Raw genomic sequence first — 23940 nt, forward strand, 5'->3', positions numbered from 1 at the left:
CCCCGCCTCGGATACTGCCAGGCCCTGACACAGCCCGGCCTCTGCGCCGACGGACCACGTGGCTGTTCCTTGCAGATAGCAGACGGCAGAGCCAGTCTTCAGGGCTCCCGACCGCCAATTCGTGAGTTTTCCAATCCGAGAGCGTCCTGGGGTGGGGGCGGATGGCCAAGTACCCGGGGGACACCAGGGGACACCCGAGGTGCCAGGGTATGCAGGGGGCCACTCCCGGCAGTCGCGGTGTGCATTCCCTTCTTAGATCGAAGGTATTTGTTCCACTTCTCGTGTTTTAGTCTGGTGCTATTCACTGTTGGAAAACATATTTCTCTCCCCTCTTTCAACTTGTAAGTCCCGAATGTGACAAAGCCGTGTGACGGGTGTGTTCACGCGCGCCAGAGCGAGCTCATTTGGTTACTCAGCCGTGGGGTCAGCGTCCTGGGACATATTACTCATCTTGGTTTTTTGTTTATTTTTGTTTTTCCTGACAAACTAGGGAGACCTTGTCTTCTGATAGGTAGTTAGCGCGAACTCAGGCTTCCTGCTCTCTCGCCGCTGCCTTTTTCCACTCCCAACCCCTAAATCCGAGCTCACAGCCCACAGGCTCAGTGCTCCGTGGGTATTGGCTTTCTTGTGAATTCATCCTCCTGGGAGCAATATTAAGAAAAAAGTGGTAGACGGAAAGGGAAGGGGGGGGAGCAGAAGGAATTCCACAAGAAATACAGGGCAGGCTCAGGGATGCCAAGTCTACTAGAGATTTTATGGAAGAAAGTAGTAGGAAAAAGTCCCTCAGCAAATTTTACCGTATGGGAAGTGGCTGAAATATGAGAGTTCTTAGCAGAGTTCATATTGAGGAAGGTTGTAGATGAGAACATAGCTGGGTACTAAAACAAGATTGGCACAGTCTAGACATGATTGCTAACTAAAGGGACTGATGTTTGAGGGAGATGGTGAGAGATTAACAAAATGCAGTGGCTGAAGGACTATGCATAGAAACTGGGACGGGGTGGGGAGGGAGGCAGGCGGCTGTGGCTCAAGGGATTGGAATCTGTCTCAGTTTAGATTCTTCCCCAAAGCAAAGCCTGATGCAAGGACTTGTCTGCAGGTAGGTTTTTGGGGAAGTGAGCCCAGAAAAGCTGGAATGAGGAAGTGGGGAGAAGAGACAAGGAAGGAGGGAAAGCCACGAAGGGCATGTGGCTGAGCTGTCTATAGCCCACTGGGGCGCCTGGAGCTCAGTTCCTCTGTAACAGGCGGAATGGCCTGGAAAAGCGTAAAAATGTTTTCTATCTCTTTAAACCTTCCCCACTCCTTCTGAGAATTAAAACCTGCAGGCCAGTAGTCCAGAAGGGCAAGGCAGTGTCCTCTGTTTTTTGTAACACAGGAATTGGCTCAAGGGAATTGTCCTGGGGAGGTCACAAGATTGTCTTAGCCAAAGATGGGACAAATCAGAACGATCCACTGTAGTTGAACAGCAATAACCTGAAGCTGAAAATCTCCCTTTTAAAAGCTCTGGATTTCTGCTAAGAGGCAGCACGTTGGTACCTTAAGGTGGGAGTCTGCCAACCTCCTCACTGGCCAGCAAATTAATAAACATCTCTTTCCTTCTCCTCAAACCACTTGTCCTCATTCTTTTTATGTGGCCTTGGGGTCAAGTGCCGAGCTTTCAGAAAAACCTCCAGAGACCCTCTGAGGTAGAATGGGCCTCAGGACAGCCATTGGGCAGTTTTCCATGACTCCTTCCTCCACTGGGTGAAGCTCACCCAGGACATCAACTCACTGCCACTTCAGGGCTTCCCTGTGCACCTGCGGAAGTGAGAAGGCATCCACGTGCACAGGAAGTACCCCACAGTGGGCTCCTCACAGGGCACCCAGAGTATCTGCTACCCTGCCCTTGTCACTTGGGCAGCAAAGGAAGAGACATTAGTGTTAACCAGTGCTCACTGTGTACACTGACTCTGGACAAGGCCATTTTATATGTACTCCTTTCATCTTCAAAAACAATCCTCCAAGAACTGTATTATTCTCTTTCTGTAGATGGGAAAACTGAGGCTTAAGTAATTTATCTAAGAGGAGCTGCTTTGAAGGGAGTGATGAGCTCAGTTTTAGGCACATCAAATTTTAGAAGACCTAGAAACTGCAGAATACTACCCAAATAGAAGTGTGGCTTTCCCCTTTAGGGCAGACTTGATAAAGTGGGAGGCATTTCCAACTAATGTAGTGGAAATGCAGTTTCTGACAGATTATGTGACCTTTTTGTCCAAAGCAATCAAACACTAAGTCAACTCATGCATGTCAACTTAAGTCTCAACTTGATCTACCAAGCCCTGCAGGATCTAGCCTTTCCCTCACTCCACCCTGGGTGCAGTTCCTCCCAGCGCCTTGCTCTCAGCCACCCTGGCCCTTCTCTTTGCTGTAAAGTGCTTTTACCTCCAGCATTTTGGGTTTCAGTTTCAATGTCACTTTCTCATAAAGGCCTTTCCTGTCACCCAACTTGAAATAGTCTTCCAGTCTATATCACATGGCCATGTTTTATTTTCTTCACAGTGATTAATTTTTGCATTTTATTTATCTGTTTATTCGTTTTCCTTCTCCTAAAATATTCGAATCATGAAAACAGAAACCTTGTTTGTTTTGTTCCTTGCTATACATCTGGTACTAGAACAGAACAGTGCTTGGCCCACGGTGAGGAACCCAATAAAATTTGGGGGGGTGAATGCATTTACTTGTTGATTTTTTTCACTCGTTCATTCATCTGTTCTGACCAACCCAAGTCTTTACTTTCCCCTGCAGCAGCTGATAGAACCATGGAGACAACCCCTGATGCTGCTTTCAAGTCCCTCATGGATGGAGTGACAAGCTGGGATGTTCCCACAAGCCCCATCCCCAGCGAACTCCTTCTTATTGGAGAGGCCGCCTTCCCAGTGATGGTGAATGACAAGGGCCAGGTGCTCATTGCTGCCTCCTTCTATGGCCGAGGCCGCCTGGTGGTCACGTCCCATGAGGCCTACCTGCTGCATGCTGGCCTGGCTCCATTTCTTCTCAATGCAGTGGGCTGGCTCCGCCCCTCCCCTGGGGCTCCTGTTGGAGTGCACCCATTCATGGTGCCACTAGTGAACATCCTGCAGGACTCTGGGATTGAGGCACAGGTTGAGCCAGAACCGGGAGAGCCCCTGGGGGTTTACTGTACCAGTGCCAACGATGACACCATGACTGTGAAGCTGATCCAGTTTGTGAAACGTGGAGGGGGCTTGCTCATTGGGGGCCACACCTGCCATTGGGCCACCAAGCACGGCTGTGACAAGGTGCTGTCCATGTTCCCCGGGAATAAGGTGACAAGTGTGGCTGGAGTGTACTTCACCGACGTCTGTGGAGACACAGGCCGGTTCAAGGTCTCTAAGAAAGTGCCCAAGATCCCACTCCATGTCAGGTGAGTATCTGTTTCCCCTCATCAACATACTTCCATTTCAGTACAGGTGATTTTCCACTTAGTTTTGAAACTATCACAAATCAAAAGCAGAGTAATTAAAATCCACCCAGAAATAAAAGGGACTGGGTCCTCACTGCCACTCACTCCTATGGCCAAAGCAATAATCAGCTGAATAGAAAAGCTTATCTTGTTCACCACTCTATCTCCATGTCTAGTTCCTGGAACACAGACCCTGCTTACTTATGCCTCCTAAATAAATGAAAGAACATTTGTTTGTGTGAGAACCTGGACACTGGGGTTCTAGCAGAGGTCAGAGCAGATAAGTCATGCTATCGTGAGGCTTATATTTCAGGGAAGAATTAGACAATTAATGAAACGAATATCTACATACTTTATCAGGCATTGATAAGAGCCCACAGGGAAAATAAGGCAGGAATGGGGTTTCAGGAGGACAGGAAGGGGAGGGGAGGCTATTTTAAGGTCTTCAGGGAAGTCCTATCCATCAGACCAAGTAGGATTTGCCAGCTTTTTTTGATATTTCAAACAGAAGGGGTTTAGCATAGAGAATTGACTACACAGGTGATGGAAAAGCTGAGAACCCACACAGGGAACAGCAAGTAACTGAGAGATTAGCATCAGCAGGACCGACAGAGGGAAGTGTTCCTGGAACCCAGGCGCTGCGGCCACCAGGTAGAGCTGGAGCCATGCTAGGCCTGTCCATCAGAAGCTGGAAACACAGGTGGAAGGTCTGTCTGGTGGGAGCTATAGTCACAGGGAAGACACTGGTTACCAGAGACACAGCCTGGAGAGAGAAGCACATACCTTGGCCCCTTTGTCCTTCCTTCCTCCCTGACTTCAGTCTTCTACCTCTGCCTCACATGGGCTGACCCCGCCAGGATCCAAGGGGGAGGGCAGCCTGGGAAATGCAGTTCCCTGTGTAAGGTTTTAAGACCAGAGTCCACGGGAGGGGCAGTGCAGCTGAAAGTCAAAGCACCCTCCCAGGTTTCGGCACCAAATGTAAGGTTTTTTGGAATGGCTGGCGCCAGAGAAAGAAAGCTGAGCAGAGTTGAAAGGAATAAGTAAAGAGGCTTTGTTGGGGCTCTCCCAGGTGAGGGTAACGAGTCCCAAGAGAGGGGCCCGGGCGAGATTCTTGAGTCCCAGGGGAGAGGAAGAGACCCGAGAAGTCGCATCGCTCAGAAGTTTGAGTGGGCTTATATATGTTTTTAGGGTTGGGGAATGGGAGTTTCTTCAGCAGGAAGATTTTGCCGCGAAGAGTGAGGAATTTCTTTGTTGCAGTTTTAGGGCGGGTTTTGAGAAATAGGAGGGGCCGGTGGTACGTGTGGACTCCAGGAACCGAAACTCTTATCAGGGTGACCATCCAGGTGTGGTCGTCCGTTAACTTAGCTGGGTCTTGCAGGCATTGTCCTTGGCAGGTCTCGTGGGCTTCTTCTTTTTTCATTAGGGAGGGGAGGGGTGCCTGCCACCAGCCTTACACCCTGTAACAGAAAGGATAACCAAGAATAATGGCAATGGAGTGAGTGAAAACAAGCAACTGGCCAGCTTGGAAGGCTTCTCTGGTAGGTGGCATTTGAAAGGAGACCTGAAGGAAGTGAGGGAATGAGCCATGTGTACATTTATGAGACGAAGATTCCAGGCAGGGTGAGGAGCAAGGGTGAAAGCCTGAACAAGCCCACTTGCTACGATCCAGGAGCACCAAGGAAGCCAGAGTGGTGGGAGCTGAGTGAATGAGGGCAGGGGTCATCTGTGCCCAGGGGCAGAACTTTAGATCTCTGCACAATGAGATGGGAAGGCATTCTGGATTTTGTACAGAGAATTGATATGATGTGACTCATACAAGGAGTCCTCTGATTAATGGCAGAGAATAGATGTAGGAGGCAAAGATTGAAGTGGAAGACTGATCAGGAGGTCACTGAAATAAACCACGTGAGAGCTGATGTCGACTCAGACAAGTGTGGTAGCAATGGAGCTACTGAGAAGAGGTTTGATTCTGGACACACTTCAAAGACAGGACACAACAGGCTTGGCTGATGGCCTGAGTACGGAGCAAGAGGAAGAAAGAAGAGTTGAGATTTTTGGTCTGGTCTGAATTACTTAAAGAAAGGTGTCACCATTTATTGAGCTGTGAAAGAAAATGGATTAGAGGAGGAGATCAGGAGTTTAATTTTGGATATTTGGGGTTTGAGGTATTAGTGACTAATTATGTTTGGTTGCAAGTAGCAGAAGTCTTTCTATAGTGGATAACCATGTAGAGATTTATTTTTCTCATGTAACATGAAGGCCAGGTAGATAGTCCAGACCTGTGACAGGGACTTCAAGATGTCTCATGGTCATTCTCTGTTTCTCCCTTCCATCACCCCTTCCCCCATCAAGTTGTGTTGCATTTATCCTTATGGCTACGAGATGGCCACTACTACTTCAGGTACTATAATTACACCCAAACAATAATAAACTGGAATGGATACATCTGCTGAGTCTGTCCCTTTTAATTTAGAAAATCATATATTTTCTGGAAGCCCTAACAAACTTGTGTTTATATTTTAGTGACCAAGCCTAGATCGCATGGCCAACTCTAGCTGCCAGGGGGTCTGATATTTTTAAATGGGCCCTGGCATCTCTGAAGAAATCAAGATTCTGCTGCAAGGAAGAAAGGGCATGCAGATGCTAGTGAGCAGTTAGCAGTGCCCTGGCCCCTCAGCCCTAAGCGCTGGCCCTCGTGGAAGTTCTTCCCTTCTGAGAGAGCGAGGGAGATGATGTGGTTACTCAGAGACATTGGGGTGGATCCTGTTTGCTTTGACTTTTTGGCTCTAATACAAGGAAGAAGCAAGTTAAGTCACATCAATTGCCCCAAGGGATCCTCCTCTTCAGCAAACTAAACCTGATTATCTTCATCTACCTACGTGTTTTATCTCTGCCACTGAATCTAAGGCATATTTGTGTGTGTACGCGTTTAACTTTTAATTATGGAAAACTTTAAACATAGGCAAAAGCAGAGAGAGTAGTACAATGAACCCCCATGCAGCCACTACCCAGCCCAATTATAGTTGACTCCTGGTCTATCTTATCTCATCGATGGCCCCACCCCACCTAAGATTATTTTGAAGCAAATAGCAGTCACCGTATCATTTCATCTGTAAGATTTAAATATGTATCTCTAAAGATATGAACTCTTTTGAAACCATAACCACAAGTCCCCATTATCATACCTAAAAGAATAATTCCTCAATGTCATCATTTCCATGATTGTCTTATGTTATTTTTCAGAATTTGTGGGCTTAGTATATAAAGCCCAGATATTTTGATTTCTTGATAATGTTAGGTCTGGAGCCAAGAGGGAGACACATGAAGCCTCATGTGTAGCAAAATGCTGTTTATTTGAGCATCTGGGTGCAGATGGGTGGAGGTCAAAAAAAGTGTCCACACTGAGGGAGGGAAAGCCTTAGGTTTTATAGAGGGTTTTTTCAGGGAGTGAGCAACTGGGCCAGAACAGCCACTGTAATAAATTCTTTTCAAACAACTGGGAGGGTTAAGGAATGTAAGTTCCCCTCTTGCATTCCATTCCTTTATCTCCTAGGGGTCTGGCAAAGGCTACGTGCCTAATACCGCCCTAGGAAGGAGAGAGGGGTGGGTTTTATAGGAGGTTTGGATGGAAGTTTGGGGAGGATGAATTCTTCAAACCTAACAATAACAACCAGGGACAGTTGGGGAGACATCCTTGAAGGAGGCACGTGACCTTCACATCCAGTGAATACATGTCTTCTGTTGATATTGGAAGGAGTCCAGTTAAGTTTCCAACTTTCCTTAAGTGTTTCCTTGACCTCTCATGGCAGGAAGCCAACCAATACTTTCTCAACTACTGCATTGTTTTAATGACTCCAATCTCTTAATGGAATTCATCATCTTTCTTCTTAGCCATGGTGGTATGTTTAAGCAATTATTCTCTCTTGTGGTGAAGAAATATCTTGTTTAAGCACTTCTCAGTTTTATTTTATTTTCTTGTTCACCTGTAAATTCAAGCAAAATTAAATGTAAAGATTTTTTATTAAAAAAATAGAAATGTCTCATGGTCCCCTTCATACATAATTCCTTCCTCTCTATTTATCTATCTATAGAGCTAGCAAGCTGCATTTTTACCTATATCTATAGAGCTAGCAAGCTGCATTTTTACCTACATCTAGATATTTCTGGTTATTACTGAGGAATGATACTTTGAGTTTTTTAAAACTTTTTTCTATGTACTTATTTGTATTGCTTGAATAATGAATAAACCATATTTATCATTTTTATAAAACACTAATCTTTACTTTCCATTCCTTTACCCTAGAGATACAGTAGTACTCAAATTAAAAACAGAAATTCTGGCCCTCTTCTATTTTATATTTTATGTTTAAGCTAGTTTAATCTAAATTTTACTTTTTCTGATTGTCCTTATCTGATAAACTGTACTTCTTTTTAGATCTATAATCATACATTGTACTTCTATTTTCTCTGAAACTTTCAAAGTTAGTCACCTTAAAAACTAAAATAGGTGTGCAAATATAAATGAACACATTTTAAAAGTTCCTACTATGTGCCAGTTTTGTGCTACACGTACTTTCCCATGTACGGGTTGAGCATCTCTAATCCAAAAATCCAAAACCTAAAATGTTCCCAAATCCAAAATATTTTGAACACTGACACAATGCCACAAGTGGAAAATTCCACAACTGACACCTTTGCTTTCTGATGGTTCAATATATGCAAACTTTGTTTCATGCACAAAATTATTTTAAAAATATTGTATAAAATTACCTTAGGCTATGTGTATAAGGTGTATATGAAACATAAATGAATTTCATGTTTAGACTTAGGTCCCATCCTCAAGATATCTCATTACATATATGCAAATATTCCAAAATCAAAAAAAAAATCTAAAATCCAAAACACTTCTGATCTCAAGCATGTTGGATAAAGGATGCTCAGTCTGTATTATCTCCTTTAATCCTAACAACAATTTTCTGAGATTGGGAATATAGTCTATAAGACTAAGAGAAATAGTAAACACTAGGACATGTTAGGAATGTTTATATTTTAAGCAGAATTTAGATTTGACCTAGAAGTATGAATATATCTGTGCCCACAAGTGAGTGGCATCTGTATTCTGACTATCCAAAATGAGTAATTTATATAGTAGCTGCATTTTGTTACAAAAGTGAGTTTTCCAAATTATTTTTTTTAATCTTATGGGTTAAATGGGTCAATTAAAATTGTGTTTTTAATGGGCCTAATGAGATTTTTGTCCTGTGCCTATTAGCTTAAAATAAGAGAAAACAGTTTTCTATGTTTACAATTTCAAGGTGGCTCTCTGATAGTCTATACCCATGTTGCTCAGTGATGATTAACACAGTTTTTAGGTTTTGTTATTTACTATAGTTTATCTGTACTTAAAGGAAAAAATACAGAAAAGATACACAAACTCATGAGGGGGGTCTTCAAAATGTTTTTTAAAACATCTGATTAACATAGTTCCCTCTAGTATTTTTTTGATGTTATGAATCCCAAGAAAACATTGTCCCTGTATTGCAGTGTTTCTGTCCTGTGTATATTTATCAGAGTGAATTAGATCCAGAAAAAATATTCTTTTATCCTGTACAATCTGAGCAGACAAAAAAAAAAAAAAGCTAAGTGAAGATATATTTGATTTCTATCAGGAGACTTCATTACATTTATGTTCAAGTAAAAATTGGTTGGTGTTTAGAGAATTAAAAAAAAATGTACAAATTATTAGATGTTTTACTTTTAGTACGGTGTAAATGACAGCAGCTCAGTTCACACTTAACTTCTAATCATTGCTGTAGCTTCCTACTATGCAAGTTTTTTTTATCGGCATTCAGAAACTTATCACCCATGTCACCTGTCTGCTCAGGTGTGATTTGTATATTTTCTGAACTCCCTTTCCTTTCTTCCACAGTGGTTGCCCGTGCGCTTCCAGCTCTGAAGTAACACATGCTTTTCCTTTTCATAAATGCAGTATTTTTCACACCTTCACGTCTGTTTAAAGCCTCCCTTGCATGAGATATTCCTGTCGAGTGCTCTACGCCCAGCTGTGAGCTTCATCCAAAGACTTAGTAATTGAGTGAGACATTTCTGGTCTGTAGACAACAACAGTGGCTGTAGCAGCAAGCCAGCCTGGGTCTGCTTCCTGTCCCTGGCAGTTACTAGCTAAGCAATTTGCCCCACGCCTAACTTTTCTGAACTTCATCTATAAAGTGAGAATAACAACTTTCAGTTTTATTATGATTAAAATAGGTAATACATACATATAAATGCTTGGCGTATATTAAAACTCATTAAATAATAGCTACTTTCATTATGTTATTACCCAGACTGAAATATTGTAAATAGATATTATGCAAGGTTTAAATATTGATAACTAGCTATCTGAGATCATTAATAATGAATGCCCTTATCATATTGTCAAATCATCTGTTGAGATTTACCTAGTATCCCAATTGCTATGCTAACTTACTTCTCTCTCTGTTCCTCCCTCCCTCCATTCCTTCATTCTTTTTTTGATAAACATCTTTCTATAAAAATATTTCAAAAAGGAATCAAGCTTATGTGGAAAAAATGCAAACAATACAGAAATTTCTAGAGAAAAATGGCAACCTGTCTCCCTACACCACCATCTCTAATCTCATGCCTCTGGACCCAGGTAGCCAATCTTAAACGTTTCATGTGGATCATCTCAGATGCTTATCTATGTGTGTGTGTGTGTTCTGAAAATTGATTTTTTATTTAATATATCATGTTTGAGAATGTCTGCCTTTTACCTTTATATTTATACAACAACTTAGCAAATATAACATTCTAGGGTCTCACTTTTTTGTCCCCAGGACAGCAGTCCCCAACCTTTTTGGCACCAGGGACCAGTTTCATGGAAGACAATTTTTCCACAGACAGGGGGTTGGGGGGGTGGTTTTGGGATGATTCAAGTGCATTACATTTATTGTGCACTTTATTTCTATTATTATTACATTGTAACATATGATGAAAACAACTCACCATAATGCAGAATCTAATGCTGCTGCTGATCTGATAGGAGGTGGAGCTTAGGCGGTGATTTGAGCAATGGGGAGCAGCTGTAAACACAGGTGAAGCTTTGCTTGCTTGCCTGGCTCTCACCACTGATTGGTACTGGTCCACAGCCTAGGGGTTGGGGGCCACAGCTCTAGGAGATATTGTGTGATTGTCTTCTAGCTCTAATCAAGCTTATAAGTTGTTCTCAAATCATCTCTATCCTTAATTTTTTTTTTTATGTAATTGATCCACTGGGTGCTGAGAGATGCATTACCATCTCCAAGTGCAATTATCAACTCATCAAATTTTAATTTTCTCTGTAGCAGTTGTTGCTTTATGGTCTGTGTTTCTCAGGCCATAAAAATTAATGAAAATTATATCTTTGGTAAAATGTAACTTTTATTCATAGAAAATATTTATCTTTATTTTAATTTTTTCCTCTTTTAAATCAATTGAATCTCTTATTAATATTGGCATATCTGGGTTTTTGTTTTCATATTTTTGAGATAAAGTTTTGTTGATTTATTAATTTTCAATCCTGTGTCATTTAGTTTCAAGTATGTCTTTTATAAGCAGCTTATATCTACTTGTTTGTAACCTAATCTAAAAGCATCTGTCTTTTGATATAGAAATTTAATCCATTCATATGCACCGTGGTGATTGGAATGTGTATTTCTTGCTCTTGCCTTCTTCTCTTATTTTGGAGCCAGCATCTGCTTCTGACAGAGGCCTTAGGTAGCTTCCACTAATGGCAGAAGGCCAAGGGGAGCCCAGCTTGTGCAAATGACATAGAGAGGAAGCAAGAGACAGAGGGAGAAGGTGCCAGGCTCCTTTTAACAATCAGTTCTTGTATAATAGAAACTAATAGAATGAGAACTCACTTATTACCACAAGGATGCCACAAAGCTATTCATGAGGGATCCACCCGCATGACCCAGATACCTTATGTTAGGCCGCACATCCAACACTGAGGGAGATTTGGAGGGGCCAAGCAAACCATAGCAGAAGTTTTGGGTTTTTTCCTCTTTAATTCCATATAGTTCCTGCAACTCCTACCAACCATCCCAGGCATTTCCTGGGTTTCCAGTGCTGCTATGGTTGTGTGCGTGTTTGTGTGTGTGTGTCTGTGTGTGTGTGTGTGTGCGCGTGCGCACGCGCGAGTGTGCATGTGCCCACATCAATAAATGTGTTCAATCATTTTAATCAGATATTGAGAAGATATCTGCACATAACTGTAAGTCTCCATATTGAAGGTTTTCTGTCATGTATAGAGGCTTAAAAAAAGAAACAAAAGGAAAAAAAATTTTTTTTAAAGATTTTCTGTCATTAGCTAAGACCTTCCCAGGTGCCTGTCACAAGATGCTAGAAGAACATGTAGAGTGGGAACTTTTATGATTAAGTCTCATAGCTCAATGTCATTACCGCCCCTCCCCCCAAATAAGTCTTGAGTCTCAACAGGTAGAAAAAAGCCACAGGCAAAACTGATACTTGAACCCTGTGACATTTGCCATGTTACTTTGAAAATGAGATGACAAAAGTAAGACATGACATTTCCTCGTTTGTGCTGAAAAGAAATTAAGGAGAAACTATCTGTACGAGAGTTACTTTTTTCAATAATGTTTTACTACCTGAATGAATGAACTATTTTTATTTTTAAAAATAACATTTGAGTTGTTATTATAAAAGAAATGATGTTAACTTTAAAAATTAAGACAATAAAGATTTAAACAGATAATTAAAATAACATAAATCCCACTAGCCAAAATGATCACTGAAGATGTTTTGGTAAATATGCTTCAGATCCTGTTTCTACATCTGGTTTTGTGTTTTTTTGTTTTGTTTTGTTTTTTTACTTTTTCAAAATTTGGCTTATTTAGAGCACAGTATCTTGGAATTTAATTTGAACAAAATTTCCATTTTTTTCCAAATTTTCTAATAATTACTTTAATTACTCTATGGTATGCTATCTACAGTTAACCATACTAATTTAACCAATCTTCTATTTGACATTTGGAGTACCTACAAATTGACTAAAAACAGTTCTTGAAATACAAAACCTTTCCTGAATTTATTACATTTTTCCCATTTCTTAATAAAAAGTAGTGAATACTCTGACCAGATTTAAGTGAGAATTTTTTTAAAATGATGTGTGTGTATACATCTACAAGTGTAGTGGCAAGCAGTTTACTTGTGATGTGTTCATAGATCAGGGCTACCCATGGAGTGTGCAAATTTGATGTTTTTACAGCCTTCTTTTGCGGAAGATTATCTCTGAGAAATCCATAAACAGCGCTACTTTTTCTAAGCATAATAGAGTAGTTTTTCTAAGTTCATTTATATGTTTGTTTATTTTAAAAGACAAGAAATTCAAATCAGGACATTCAACACTTGGTTAACTAAATGGGAAGTATTCCTAGAAGTGTCTATTTAGAAAACGTGGGTTTTAAGGCCACTACCTCCCTCTACAGTGTTTCAAGTCTATGACAACGTTGATTGTAAGAAACGCCATTATTTTGTGTGTTTCTTACACACTGCTAATTAATTAATATGCCATCAGTTGTAAGAAGGTGAAAAAATGTGTCTTAAACTTGATAAAATAAATGGTATTACATGCTAAAATCTTAAAAGTAAGTAAGAATGAGAAGATTGATGTGAACCGTGTCATCTTTCTACCCACGTGTAGATTTCTCTACTCAATGAGCCCATGTCAGTGGCTCATTAACTGACTGACTGTAGCCTCCTTGTCCCTCGTGTCTCTTTTCCAGGTGTAGGGAAGATCTCAGGCAGGACCAGCAGCAGCTCCTGGAAGGCATCTCGGAGCTGGACATCAGGACAGGGGGCATCCCCTCGCAGCTGCTGGTGCACGGGGCCCTGGCCTTCCCCCTGGGGCTCAATGCCTCCCTCTGCTGCTTCCTGGCAGCTGCCCGCTATGGCCGTGGCCGGGTGGTCCTGGCTGCCCATGAGGGCATGCTCTGTGCTCCCAAGATGGGGCCCTTTTTGCTCAATGCTGTGCGCTGGCTGGCCGGAGGCCAGACAGGCAAAGTTGGGGTGAACCCAAGTCTGAAAAATCTGTGTTCCCTACTGTCGGAGCATGGCCTGCAGTGCAGCCTGGAGCCCCATCTGACCAGCGACTCCTGTGTCTACTGCTGCAAGGCTTACGACAACAAGGAGGCTAAGCAGCTGCAGGAGTTTGTGGCTGAGGGTGGGGGCCTGCTGATTGGGGGCCAGGCCTGGTGGTGGGCCTCCCAGAACCCAGGCCGCTCTGCCTTGGCTGATTTCCCTGGTAACATCATCCTCAGCTGCTTTGGCCTCAGCATCCTGCCTCAGACCCTCAGCCCAGGCTGTTTCCCTGTTCCCACCCCTGAGATGAGGAGCTACCACTTCCGCAAGGCGCTGTCTGAATTCCAGGCTAAACTGAACCACGGGAGAGGGAACTTGACAAAGAATTGTCTGGCGCAGTTGGGAGCAAATGGTGCAGCCTTCCTACAGATTCCTGCAGAGGGTGTCCCTGCTTACTTATCCTTGCACCGGCTCCTGAGGAAGATGCTGCGGCAGGCAGGCCTCCCAGCTGTGAGCCAGGAAAACCCAGTGGCCGGTGGCTCCTGTGAGGCCACAGTGCTCTGCCTGGCCACGGAGCTGGCACACTCCGGAACTGACTGCTCCCAGCTGGCCCAGGGCCTTGGCACCTGGACCTGCTCCCCCAGTGTGTACCCCGCAGAACACCCCGTCACCGTGGAGATCGATGCAACCAACCCAGGTGTGGAATGAGTAGAGAGCGCCCAGAGCCTTAAACACCTGGGGGACTGGGATTGGCTGACTTCATAGCACGTAGCGGGTACTGGCCCTAGGGACGCGGGCTCTGTGCCTTCTCGGGTACTTTCAGGAAGATGGGGATTGGGGTTCTGCTTAAGGTTTAGGAGGAATGAGTCCAAGTAGCGTGGCTGACTCGAGGAACACAGGAGAAGCTGTGCCTCTGGGAGGGGCTGGGAGTCCCCAGGTGCAGGTGGAGTCACAGAGGAGGAAAGAACTCAGCCTTCCCTCTGACTTTGGTCAGGCAACAACGACTCCTGGGTGAGTACCGGGCTCTACCTGCGGGAAGGACAAAATGCAGAAGTGTCACTGTCTGAAGCTGCTGCCTCTGCCGGCCTGAAGGTAAGGCCCGAACGCCCACAGCCCCCACCTCTCAAAACTCTAGAGTTGGAAGGGAAAACGAACACCACGTGCACTCTCTAATAATCTGGAACTAATCGGTGGGCGCACATGGACACAGAGGAGTTAAAGTCATTGGAAATCACTAAGTGGGGAGGGAGACGGGGAGGGGCAAAAGCCTACCTGGCAGGTACAGTGAACACTGCTCGGGCGATGGGCTCACTAACAGCCCTGACGTAGCGTTATAAAAGCTATCCATGTACCAAAAACCTTTGTACCCCATTAACATTTTGAAATTATCATTTTTTAAAAAATGCTAGAGCTGCGTCATCCTCCCCCGCTATCTGGTCCCAGTCCGCAGCAGTGCTGCCGGAGTACAGAGATGAGTCTGCCCATTTGACAGATAAAGCAGCTAAATTTCAAGGAGCCTGAGTGAGTGACTGAAGTTCCCAGCTACCAATACCAGGTCCAGTACTCCAGCCTAAGCCTTCTGGTTTCCAGACGTGGTGGCTGTTGCCCACCGGCAGGGATGTGCAGAGATAGTAAGTGTGAGGAGAACATTACAGATGAGTCCCTCGCCCACTTCCCCAGTCGCACAAGCCTGTCTGAATTTCACCTTTTTACCTGGACACCTGAAGGGTGTGTTTAATCCCATCACTTGCAAAACTATGCCCCAGGTGCAGAATTTAAAGTCTTGCCTCCTTGACTCTCAAGGTCACTTCCTGCAATAGTGAGGGTCTCTTTTTGTGTCAGCATCGTTTCTGGCACTTGCTTACTTCAAACCTAAGAGAAGCAACCCAGGACTCCAGACAAAACAGATTTCTGTCCATCTGGCCAGGAAGGGGTGCTCTGCACAAGGAGGGAGAGAGAATCAATCCTCTCCCCCTCAGGCCAGACCTCGCTGCCTCCTGTGTGCTCGCAAGGTGCAGACAGGACCCCTGGCCCAGGAACAGCCTTGGGATTGTGCCTGGGCTCTCGCCAGCCCACGTCTGATGGAGATCCATTGTGGAGCTGATTAAATCCCCGGAAAAATGATCTTATATGCTTCTTAGTCCATGTGACTTTGGAGTGCTGCAATTTCACAGGTCTCCGTGCATAGCTCATAGAAAAGAGAAGCTGGCTTCATGTGTTTGTTTGTCTAATACCCTCCATCCACACAACCCCACACGCACAGCACAGGGACCCTGGTCCCCCTGACACATGGTGGAATCGCCTGTCCAGGTACAGATTGGCTGCCACACCGATGACCTGAGTAAGGCCCACAAGCTCTGTCGCGCCCCCGTGGTGACACACCAGTGCTGTATGGACAGGACCAAACGGTCAGTCTCCTGCCTCTGGGGTGGCCTCCTCTACATCATTGTGCCCAAGGGCAGTCACCTCGGCCCTGTGTCTGTCACCATCACGAGGGCTGTGCCTGCCCCCTACTACAAGCTGGGTAAGTGGACATAAAGTTGCGGGAGGTAGGAGAGCTGCGGATGCCTTGGGCACTGTGGGCTGGTTGCTAAACAGGAGAGGGATGAGGGCTGGTGGAGAGAAGGAGGAAGAACCGTTAGAGGACAACATGGAGACAGGAGATACGGAACACCCTGTGTCCAGGGAGACTGCAGGGCCGGCAGAGAGAAGGGCCTGGAAGCCTGTCCTTCACTTCACAGCCTGTAGAGCCGCGATAGCCATTTGTTACTGCATTGCTCTCCTGGAGTTCGAGTTGTACTTGTCAGCTCACGGGAGGTTGGGGAGGCGGGCAGCGGGTCCCATGATCTTATTCCCAGGTGAGACACCCCTGGAGGAGTGGCGAAGCCGTGTGCAGCAGAACTCGGCGCCCTGGGGAGAGCTGGCCACGGACAGCATCATCCTGACGGTGCCGACCGCCAACCTGCAGGCCCTGGAAGACCCCGCGCCCGTGCTGCGCCTCTGGGACGAGATGATGCGGGCTGTGGCCAGGCTGGCGGCCCAGCCCTTCCCTTTCCGCCGGCCCGAGAGGATCGTAGCTGACGTGCAGATCTCAGCGGGTAGGTGCTCCTGGTCGGCGGACAAAGTGACTTATTATCGCCTTTTACTAACTTCCCAAGGTGCGTAAGCATAATTTTATTGGTAAAGTAAAAGTAAAGTAAGGGGAAAAGAAATACAAAAGACACGGACCACAGTGGGGTTGAGAAAACGTTTACATGTGAGAAGGTAAATCATTAACAGCTACAAGGTGAGATGTCACAGGACGGCAGAACAACCTCAGAAAAAATTCTGAGGAATTCATAGATGGCAACAAGGGCCATTTCAAGGAGAGCATGCAAAATGAACTGTGTCCGTCAGACACATGTCCAAATTGAAAACGAGAAGGAGAGATGGGTAAAGAGGTTTGTGTTCCGTACTATTGGCTTCCAGGAAAGCGGAGCCTAGGAAGAAAGATGAGGAACTCTGGTCTCTCATGGGGAAAGTTCCTTTGGACCCCAATTTTCTTATCTTTAAAAAAAGACAAAATTATCTCTGTTATACAGTACAAATCTGGACAAAAAAATGGTTCACATGGGGAAAGAAAGAATGTCACTGTCCTAGCCTCAGTGATCTCAAATTTAGTCATGGGACAAAGGAAGCTTGCAAAAAAATGAATTGTTGAAGTCCAGCAAGGGTGACTATGTCCAGTGTATCCAAATCCTCCAGGCAGGCGCAGCTCAGGGGCGAAATGAGAAGGGGACTGGTGCTATTCAGTGTCTGACCAAGTGGGGACAGCCATCCACTTTCCAATCAGCACAGAGAAGCAGGAATTATTGGGGAGAACCAGGATGGTGGAGAAAGTTCCACAGTGGAGAGGAATGGAGGGGACGGTTTGGGTGGACCCTCTTTCATGCCAGCCTCTGCCTTCTGTGTTCCCAGGCTGGATGCACTCGGGGTACCCCATCATGTGCCACCTGCAGTCGGTGCAGGAGCTCCTCAGTGAGGCCGGCATGAGGAGCGGAGGGCTGTGGGGCCCCATCCACGAGCTGGGCCACAACCAGCAGCGGCAGGGCTGGGAGTTCCCCCCACACACCACCGAGGCCACCTGCAACCTGTGGTCAGTCTATGTGCATGAGACGGTGCTGGGCATCCCCCGGGCCCGGGCCCACCCTGCTCTGAGCCCTCCAGAAAGAGAGAAGAGAATCAAAGCCCATCTGGGAAAAGGAGCCCCCCTGTGTGACTGGAATGTGTGGACAGCTCTGGAAACGTATCTACAGGTACTGAGCAGAAACTCTGGGAGACAGGGACCGCCAGACCCCTCAGCAGGGTAGCATCTGTACGCCCGAGCTCTCCAGCACCTTCTCCATCCCCAGCCTGGGCCACCATCTCTCCTGGACACGGGAGAGACTGGGCTGCGTGGCAGTGCTTCTCAGGTCAGACCCCTGTAAGGCAGAGAGATTGGCACTTGTCCCACTTGCTGCCTGTGATTTTGCGATGTAAGAGGAAATGAAAGGTATTATGAAAAAAATAAGTAGAAATATAGTATATTGGTCAAGGGCAGAAACCCTGTTAGACATTCCCAAGACTGAATCACAGCTCTTCCACTCCCTGGTTTCATTTTTGGACCCCTAATAAGTGGTCATTGTTTTGTTTTGTTTTTCTTCACCTTAGTTTTATGAGTCAAGTGAGTGTTACATCCCTTTATAATAACAGGAACGTGTCTGCAGGGCAACCACATCACAAGAGGGCACTGTAGGAGATAAATCTACTAACAAGGTTCTCAGACATCCATCACCCCACTTGAACCCAAAATGGTTTAAAATGAATAAATAACCAACCAACCCAATGGGAGAACACCAAAGTCATGAAGCAAGTCTACTTCCCATGAAATAAGCATGAATCCCTGTCCCCTCCCCAGTCCTGCTTTGAATTTTAATGTTTTTGACATGTCAAAGCTGTGCCCCATATCTGACCTCCTGAGATGTCTCCCACAACCCCATAGGTAGGAGCTATATGGCCCCCGTTTCACAGAGGCGCACACTAAGAATTTAAAGAATTTAAGCAACCTGTCCAATAGCACCCAGGCTTTTGCACTTCTGTACCCTCTCTTTGATTTTTTTTCCTTCTAATTTTCCTAAAGAGTGGATGTGAGACGGCCCCAGTCAATGAGATAAACGTGGGTCGCATCAGTTTCCATATTCTCACATAGCCAGTCTGAGGGAGTACAGGACAACAGACCTAAATCATAGGAGGCCACTACAGTGTAAGTTAAAACCCGAACTGTGCCCTGCCCCACTACCTGCAGCAAAAGCTCTGGAGAGACCCATCTCGTGGAGTCTGAGGCTCAAACTCCGGACAGGCAGGCACCTCCGATTCCTCTGCTTGCTAGAGGCCCTCTCCCCACGTTCCTACCACTTAGCTCCTCGCTTTCCTTCCCTTTCTCTATTCCAGTAGCCTCCTAAGTTGTTCCAGCAGCTTGCCTCAATCCCCTGTAATCCATCTCCCACACTGCTCCCAAAATAATGTTAATACTCCATCTTTAAAACACTTAGAGTGTTCTCTTTTATGTACAGGACAGTCGAAGCTGCTCTGCAGGGTGTAGAAGGCCCTTCATGATCAGACTTTTGCCAACAGCTCCAGCCTCACCTCCTCACCTCCGTGTTTACCCTCAGTGTGCCAGGCTGCTACGGCTGTGAACACGCCTGGCTGAGTCAGACTTTTGTGCCTCCCCATGTTTCCTTCCTGCTGTGAAACAAGCTTGGACATCTTGTCTCTTACCCAAGCCACCTGTCAAAATTCAGCTCTATTGCCCCCTTGCCCCGGGTATCATCTCCTTGATAAGCCAACTTTTTTAGTAATTTATTTATGTCTGTCTGTCCCGCTGGCCCTGTGCCCTCTGGAAGGATAAGCACTCTTAATCACTTTGCCTACCACAATATCTGGCCTGTTATGGATGTCTAATGAATGTTAGATAATTATTTAATTTGTTGATATATTAATTAATAAGTGAGGGGCAGGAGGACTGTCAGAGGCCAAGGCTGTAAGAGCAGGTGAGCAATGGTGAGGGTACAATAGTGAGACTCCCGGGAGGTCTGACATCCACAGTGTCATCTGTCCTTGGCTTTGACACCCCAGAGACAGAGGACCTCATCCATAAAAGGGGCAGTGGGGCTGGGACTTCCCTGCTAATTCCAAATTTCTGTACTCTTAGCAAACAATGGCCTCCTGCCGAGGGTTTTCAAGTGGGCTGCAATTCTGTAAAATATAAGTCACTCTCATTTTGAGCCCCTTGCAACATGCATTATTCTTTCTTTTTTCGCCCCAAAGGCAGTGTTCCACAAAGCAACATAGTAGCCTTGCAGGTTCACGGGGCTGAGAAGGCTACAGAAAAATAAGGATCACAATGATGTCTGGAAAGCTGTATTGGGGGTTCCCAGCTTTTAGAGTGTCCATAGTCCAAATATGTAGGACGTGAGGGTTTCTCAACTCAGTGAAGCCCAAACATGTCCTAATGCCAAGGAAAACACTTAAGATCTGGGATATATATTTCTCAAACAATAAGTAAAGATAATAATAACAGTCGTTTATTGAGTACTTACCTCTTTGCAGACATTAGGCTTCCTGTGAGACCCCTGCTAGAATTCAGGGCTCATAGTTTTGTGGCCAGGAGGTGGGCTGGGCATTAATGTGCAGCGGTGGGGTAGGGAGATAGGGTCACAGCAGGAGTGAAGCTAATGACTGCGGGGCAGTGACCCCGGGAACGAGATATACTTATGAAAGCGCACGTGGTGTTTCTCGGCCAGACTCGCCCTCATGCTGCCCCTTCTCTCTCTTTGCAGCTCCAGGAGGCCTTCGGGTGGGAGCCGTTCACCCAGCTCTTTGCTGAGTACCAGACGCTGTCTGGCATCCCCAAAGACAAGGCTGGCAAGATGAATCTGTGGGTGAAGAAGTTCTCGGAAAAAGTGCAGAAGAACCTGGCTCCTTTCTTTGAGGCCTGGGGCTGGCCTGTCTGCAAGGAAGTGGCTGAGAGCCTGGGCTGCCTGCCTCTGTGGCAGGAACACCCCCTGAGAGCGCACCTCCGCACCGAGGGGTGAAGCACGCCCAGCAGGGGGGCGCGGGGGCAGGATCACGCCCCAGCTCCATCGCCTGGTCTGCTGAGCCTGAGTCTCACTTCCCAGTCTGTCTGCAGGATGGCAGTCAAGGTCATCAGACAAAATGGAACCGATGTTCTCAGGAACCTGCCCTTGTGCTTCTTACTGTTTCTCGGCTTACACTGTTGCTCTCACCGCGGTGCTCATTCGCCATTGTAGTCCTCATCTTGCCGTCCTGAGGCTGCTGTGTTTGACCAAGAGCTCTAAAGACCATGGGTTCCCATAATAACCCGATGTCACTCCCTCCCCCTGCCACCCCTGAACAAGGCTCGTGGTTTCTTTTGCTTTGAGAAGTTTTCTAATAGCAAGAGAGACGGGCTGGGGTGGTGGGGAGGGCCCTGAACCAGCTTTGTCCTGTAGGAAATCACTTACCCTCTCTGTTTCTGTCTTCTCACCCGTGACACGGGCACACACATCCCTTCCTCGCAGGGCTGTTGTTTGGGAATGGTGAAGGCTGTGCACCACAACGTGCGTGCACATGTAGGGGTGTTTGTGAGCCTTCTCCTGGGCCCACAGTGGCCCGTCACAGTGTGCAGTCCGGTGTGCACTTCCTGAGCACTGAATCTCACTTCGGTGTTGACCCCCTTGCGTTCAGCATCCAGTCCTTGCATAGGGCTGTTTAGACAATGTCAGTGTTGTTCCCAGATGTGGTATCAGGGAGGAGAGTTGTCAGTGTCCCTGCCCATCCTGCACTTTTTCTCGCACTTCCAGAAGGAAGTACTCTCAGGTACAACCTAACCCAAAGAAAAATGGCGTGCACTCAAACCGAGTGCTACAGAGCGATTGGAGTTTGCTCTTTTGGGTTAGTTCCATCCTCTAGAACTTTTGTTTCAACCAAAAAGAAAAGTCACTTTAGCAACCGCTACCAAGTCTATAAGCATTTTTGTTCTTAGCACAAAACAGGCATCTGACTCCTTCTAGTCACTATGGAGTAGGCACAGTCACTTGTGAGAGGGACACGAACTCGGTGGGCTTCACTCTGGAGCAGGGTCACCGGGTGCAGCAGACCAAACCCTCCCTAATTAACCCAAACCCAGCATCTCCTGAGCTTTTTCATAATTTCGTTCTAACCCATCCTGACACTCCGGGTTAGGTGAAGTCCTAACTGGAGGTTCATGGCCAGGATGAATGGGGTGTGTGCCTGGCCGCTTTTCTCCAGCTTACTTTTACACCATATTTTTGTTGGTTTGGGATATCATTCCATAAGCCTTGTTTGGGTTACAGCAGCCCCTCATGAGAAAAACTGACCTAGGGGATGTCTTTCTGAATCCCGCCAGCGCATCTCTCTCAATTCTAGGATAATTTCTTTTCATTTCACTCGTTTCCTTTGCACATGAAAGGTGTTCAAGAAAGATTTTTTAAATGAAAGAACAGTAATGACACCTAACACATAATGAGCAGACAATGTGTCCCAGGCATCGTGTGAGGTATTTTCTGTGAGTTATGTCCTGTAATCTTCCTAGCAGGCCTCAGAGTGCCTCAGTGTGAATTAGCAAAAGCCTCTCTCGCAGCACTGACTTTAATCACTTCAAATCACTTTTGATTTAACAAACTAGCGGTGGCCTTAGGAAAGGGGCAGGACGTCTCTACATTAATTTGGAATGGTGTATATTGTGTTTTAAAGGTTTTAAAGGTTTCCTTCTCATTCTTCAGATCTTAACCTAGAGGTCATTTCCTTGAGCTGTGTCCCTACTCCTCAGCTTCCGTAAAGCCTGTAATTTCACTTCTGTGTCAGTCATCACATTTGTAATGACTTGTTTAGTGTCTCTCTTTCCCGCTGCATGGAAACTCCACAGGGGCAGAGACCATTCCTGTCTCATTCACAGCTGTATCCATAGCCCCTGAGTTATGACAGGGTCCCCAGCCTCAAGATGATTAAGGTTAATAAGAGCTCTGCCAAAAAATGCAAAAAGTATATTAGAAAACACAATAAAAGGCAGTTCATCAAGCAGTTTCATCCATAACTGGGTGGATAATCACCTCCCTAAATGGAAGCCATGATCGGGGAATTCTGTCCCTACTCTTAAAACTGGAGTCTCTCACCTCACAGGGCTTTATTTCTTTTGAGAACTTGTCTGTTCTCAAACTTCCTGTCAGGGTATAATTTATAGAAGGTGCTGCTCTGGCCTTGCTTTGCAACTAGAAAGTGAGGACCGTCATCTAACTGGGCAGCACGAAATGCAACATCTATGTCCTGCACAGGGATCTTGAAAAGCTGCAGAATCAAATACATAGGCACACAGAGAACTTCTGCACCACCTCCAGTGAGCTGGCCCTGAGATCAAGCCCCGCACACGGACAACTGGAATATCATATCCAAACTGGTGCAGAGAAAACCAGCTTGAAAACAACTAGTCAACTACAGGCATACCTCGTTTTACCACAGTTCAACTTTATTGTGCTTTGCAGATACTGCATTTTTCACAAATTGAAGATTTGTGGCAATCTTGAATCGAGAAAATCTATTGATGTAATTTTTCCAAAAGCATGTGCTCACTTTGTGTCTCTGTGTCACATGTTGGTAATTCTCTCAATATTTCAAACTTTTTCATTATTATATCTATTGTAATGATCTATGATCAGTGATCCTTGATGTTACTATTTGTAATTGTTTGGGGGTGCCATGAACCACGCCCACATAAGACAGCAAATTTAATAAATGTGTGTGTTCTGATTATTCCACCAACTGGCAGTTTCCCCATATCTCTCCCACTCTTTGGGCTTCCCTATTCCCTGAGACAACAGTGATGAAATTAGGCCAATCGACAACCCTATAATGACTGCTAAGTGTTCAAGGGAAAGGAAGAGTCACATGTCTCTCACTTTAAGTCAAAAGCTAGAAATGATTAAGCTTAGTGAGGAAGGCATGTGAAATGCTGAGATAGGCCAAAAGCTAGGCCTCTTGCACCAAACAGCCAAGTTGTGAATGCAAAAGGAAAGGTCTTGAAGGAAATTAAAGTGCTACTGCAGTCAACACATAAATGATAAGAAAGCAAAACAGACTTATTGCTGATACGGAGAAACTTTTAGTGGTCTGGATAGAAGATCAAAAAAGCCACAACATTTCCTTAAGCCAAAGCATAATCCGAGCAGGCCCTAACTCTCTTCAGTTCTGTGAAGGCCGAGAGAGGTGAGGAAGCTTCAGGAGAAAAGTTGGAAGCTAGCAGAAGTTGGTTCATGAGGTTTAAGGAAAGAAGCCATTTCTATAACATA

The 23940-nt window shown here is 45.5% G+C and overlaps 1 protein-coding gene across 2 annotated transcripts; it reads left to right on the top strand.

The window, feature by feature from the left end:
• On the top strand, positions 1-23270 carry TCAF2 (TRPM8 channel associated factor 2). 2 transcript variants are annotated; one of them, XM_045564568.1, is made up of 8 exons: positions 1-121; positions 2785-3421; positions 13264-14255; positions 14553-14650; positions 15869-16082; positions 16417-16656; positions 17516-17853; positions 20416-23270. In XM_045564568.1, exons 2-8 carry the CDS (start codon positions 2799-2801, stop codon positions 20668-20670), a joined length of 2760 nt encoding a protein of 919 aa, XP_045420524.1. In that variant the 5' UTR covers positions 1-121; positions 2785-2798; the 3' UTR covers positions 20671-23270. The 2 variants fall into 2 exon arrangements, with proteins under 2 accessions (XP_045420524.1, XP_045420525.1); XM_045564569.1 differs by having other exon boundaries at positions 2788-3421.
• The last annotated feature ends 670 nt before the right edge of the window (positions 23271-23940 follow it).

Source organism: Lemur catta, chromosome 11 (genome assembly GCF_020740605.2).
Source record: "Lemur catta isolate mLemCat1 chromosome 11, mLemCat1.pri, whole genome shotgun sequence".
NCBI classification, from domain to species: domain Eukaryota; kingdom Metazoa; phylum Chordata; class Mammalia; order Primates; family Lemuridae; genus Lemur; species Lemur catta.

Bases quoted from the DNA above. Each gene is read 5' to 3' on its own strand.
- TCAF2 (XM_045564568.1), top strand. From the start codon at position 2,799: ATGGAGACAACCCCTGATGCTGCTTTCAAGTCCCTCATGGATGGAGTG. The intron at 3,422-13,263 runs GTGAGTATCTGT...TCTCTTTTCCAG, and splicing joins AAGATCCCACTCCATGTCAG to GTGTAGGGAAGATCTCAGGC. The intron at 16,657-17,515 runs GTAGGTGCTCCT...CTGTGTTCCCAG, and splicing joins TGACGTGCAGATCTCAGCGG to GCTGGATGCACTCGGGGTAC.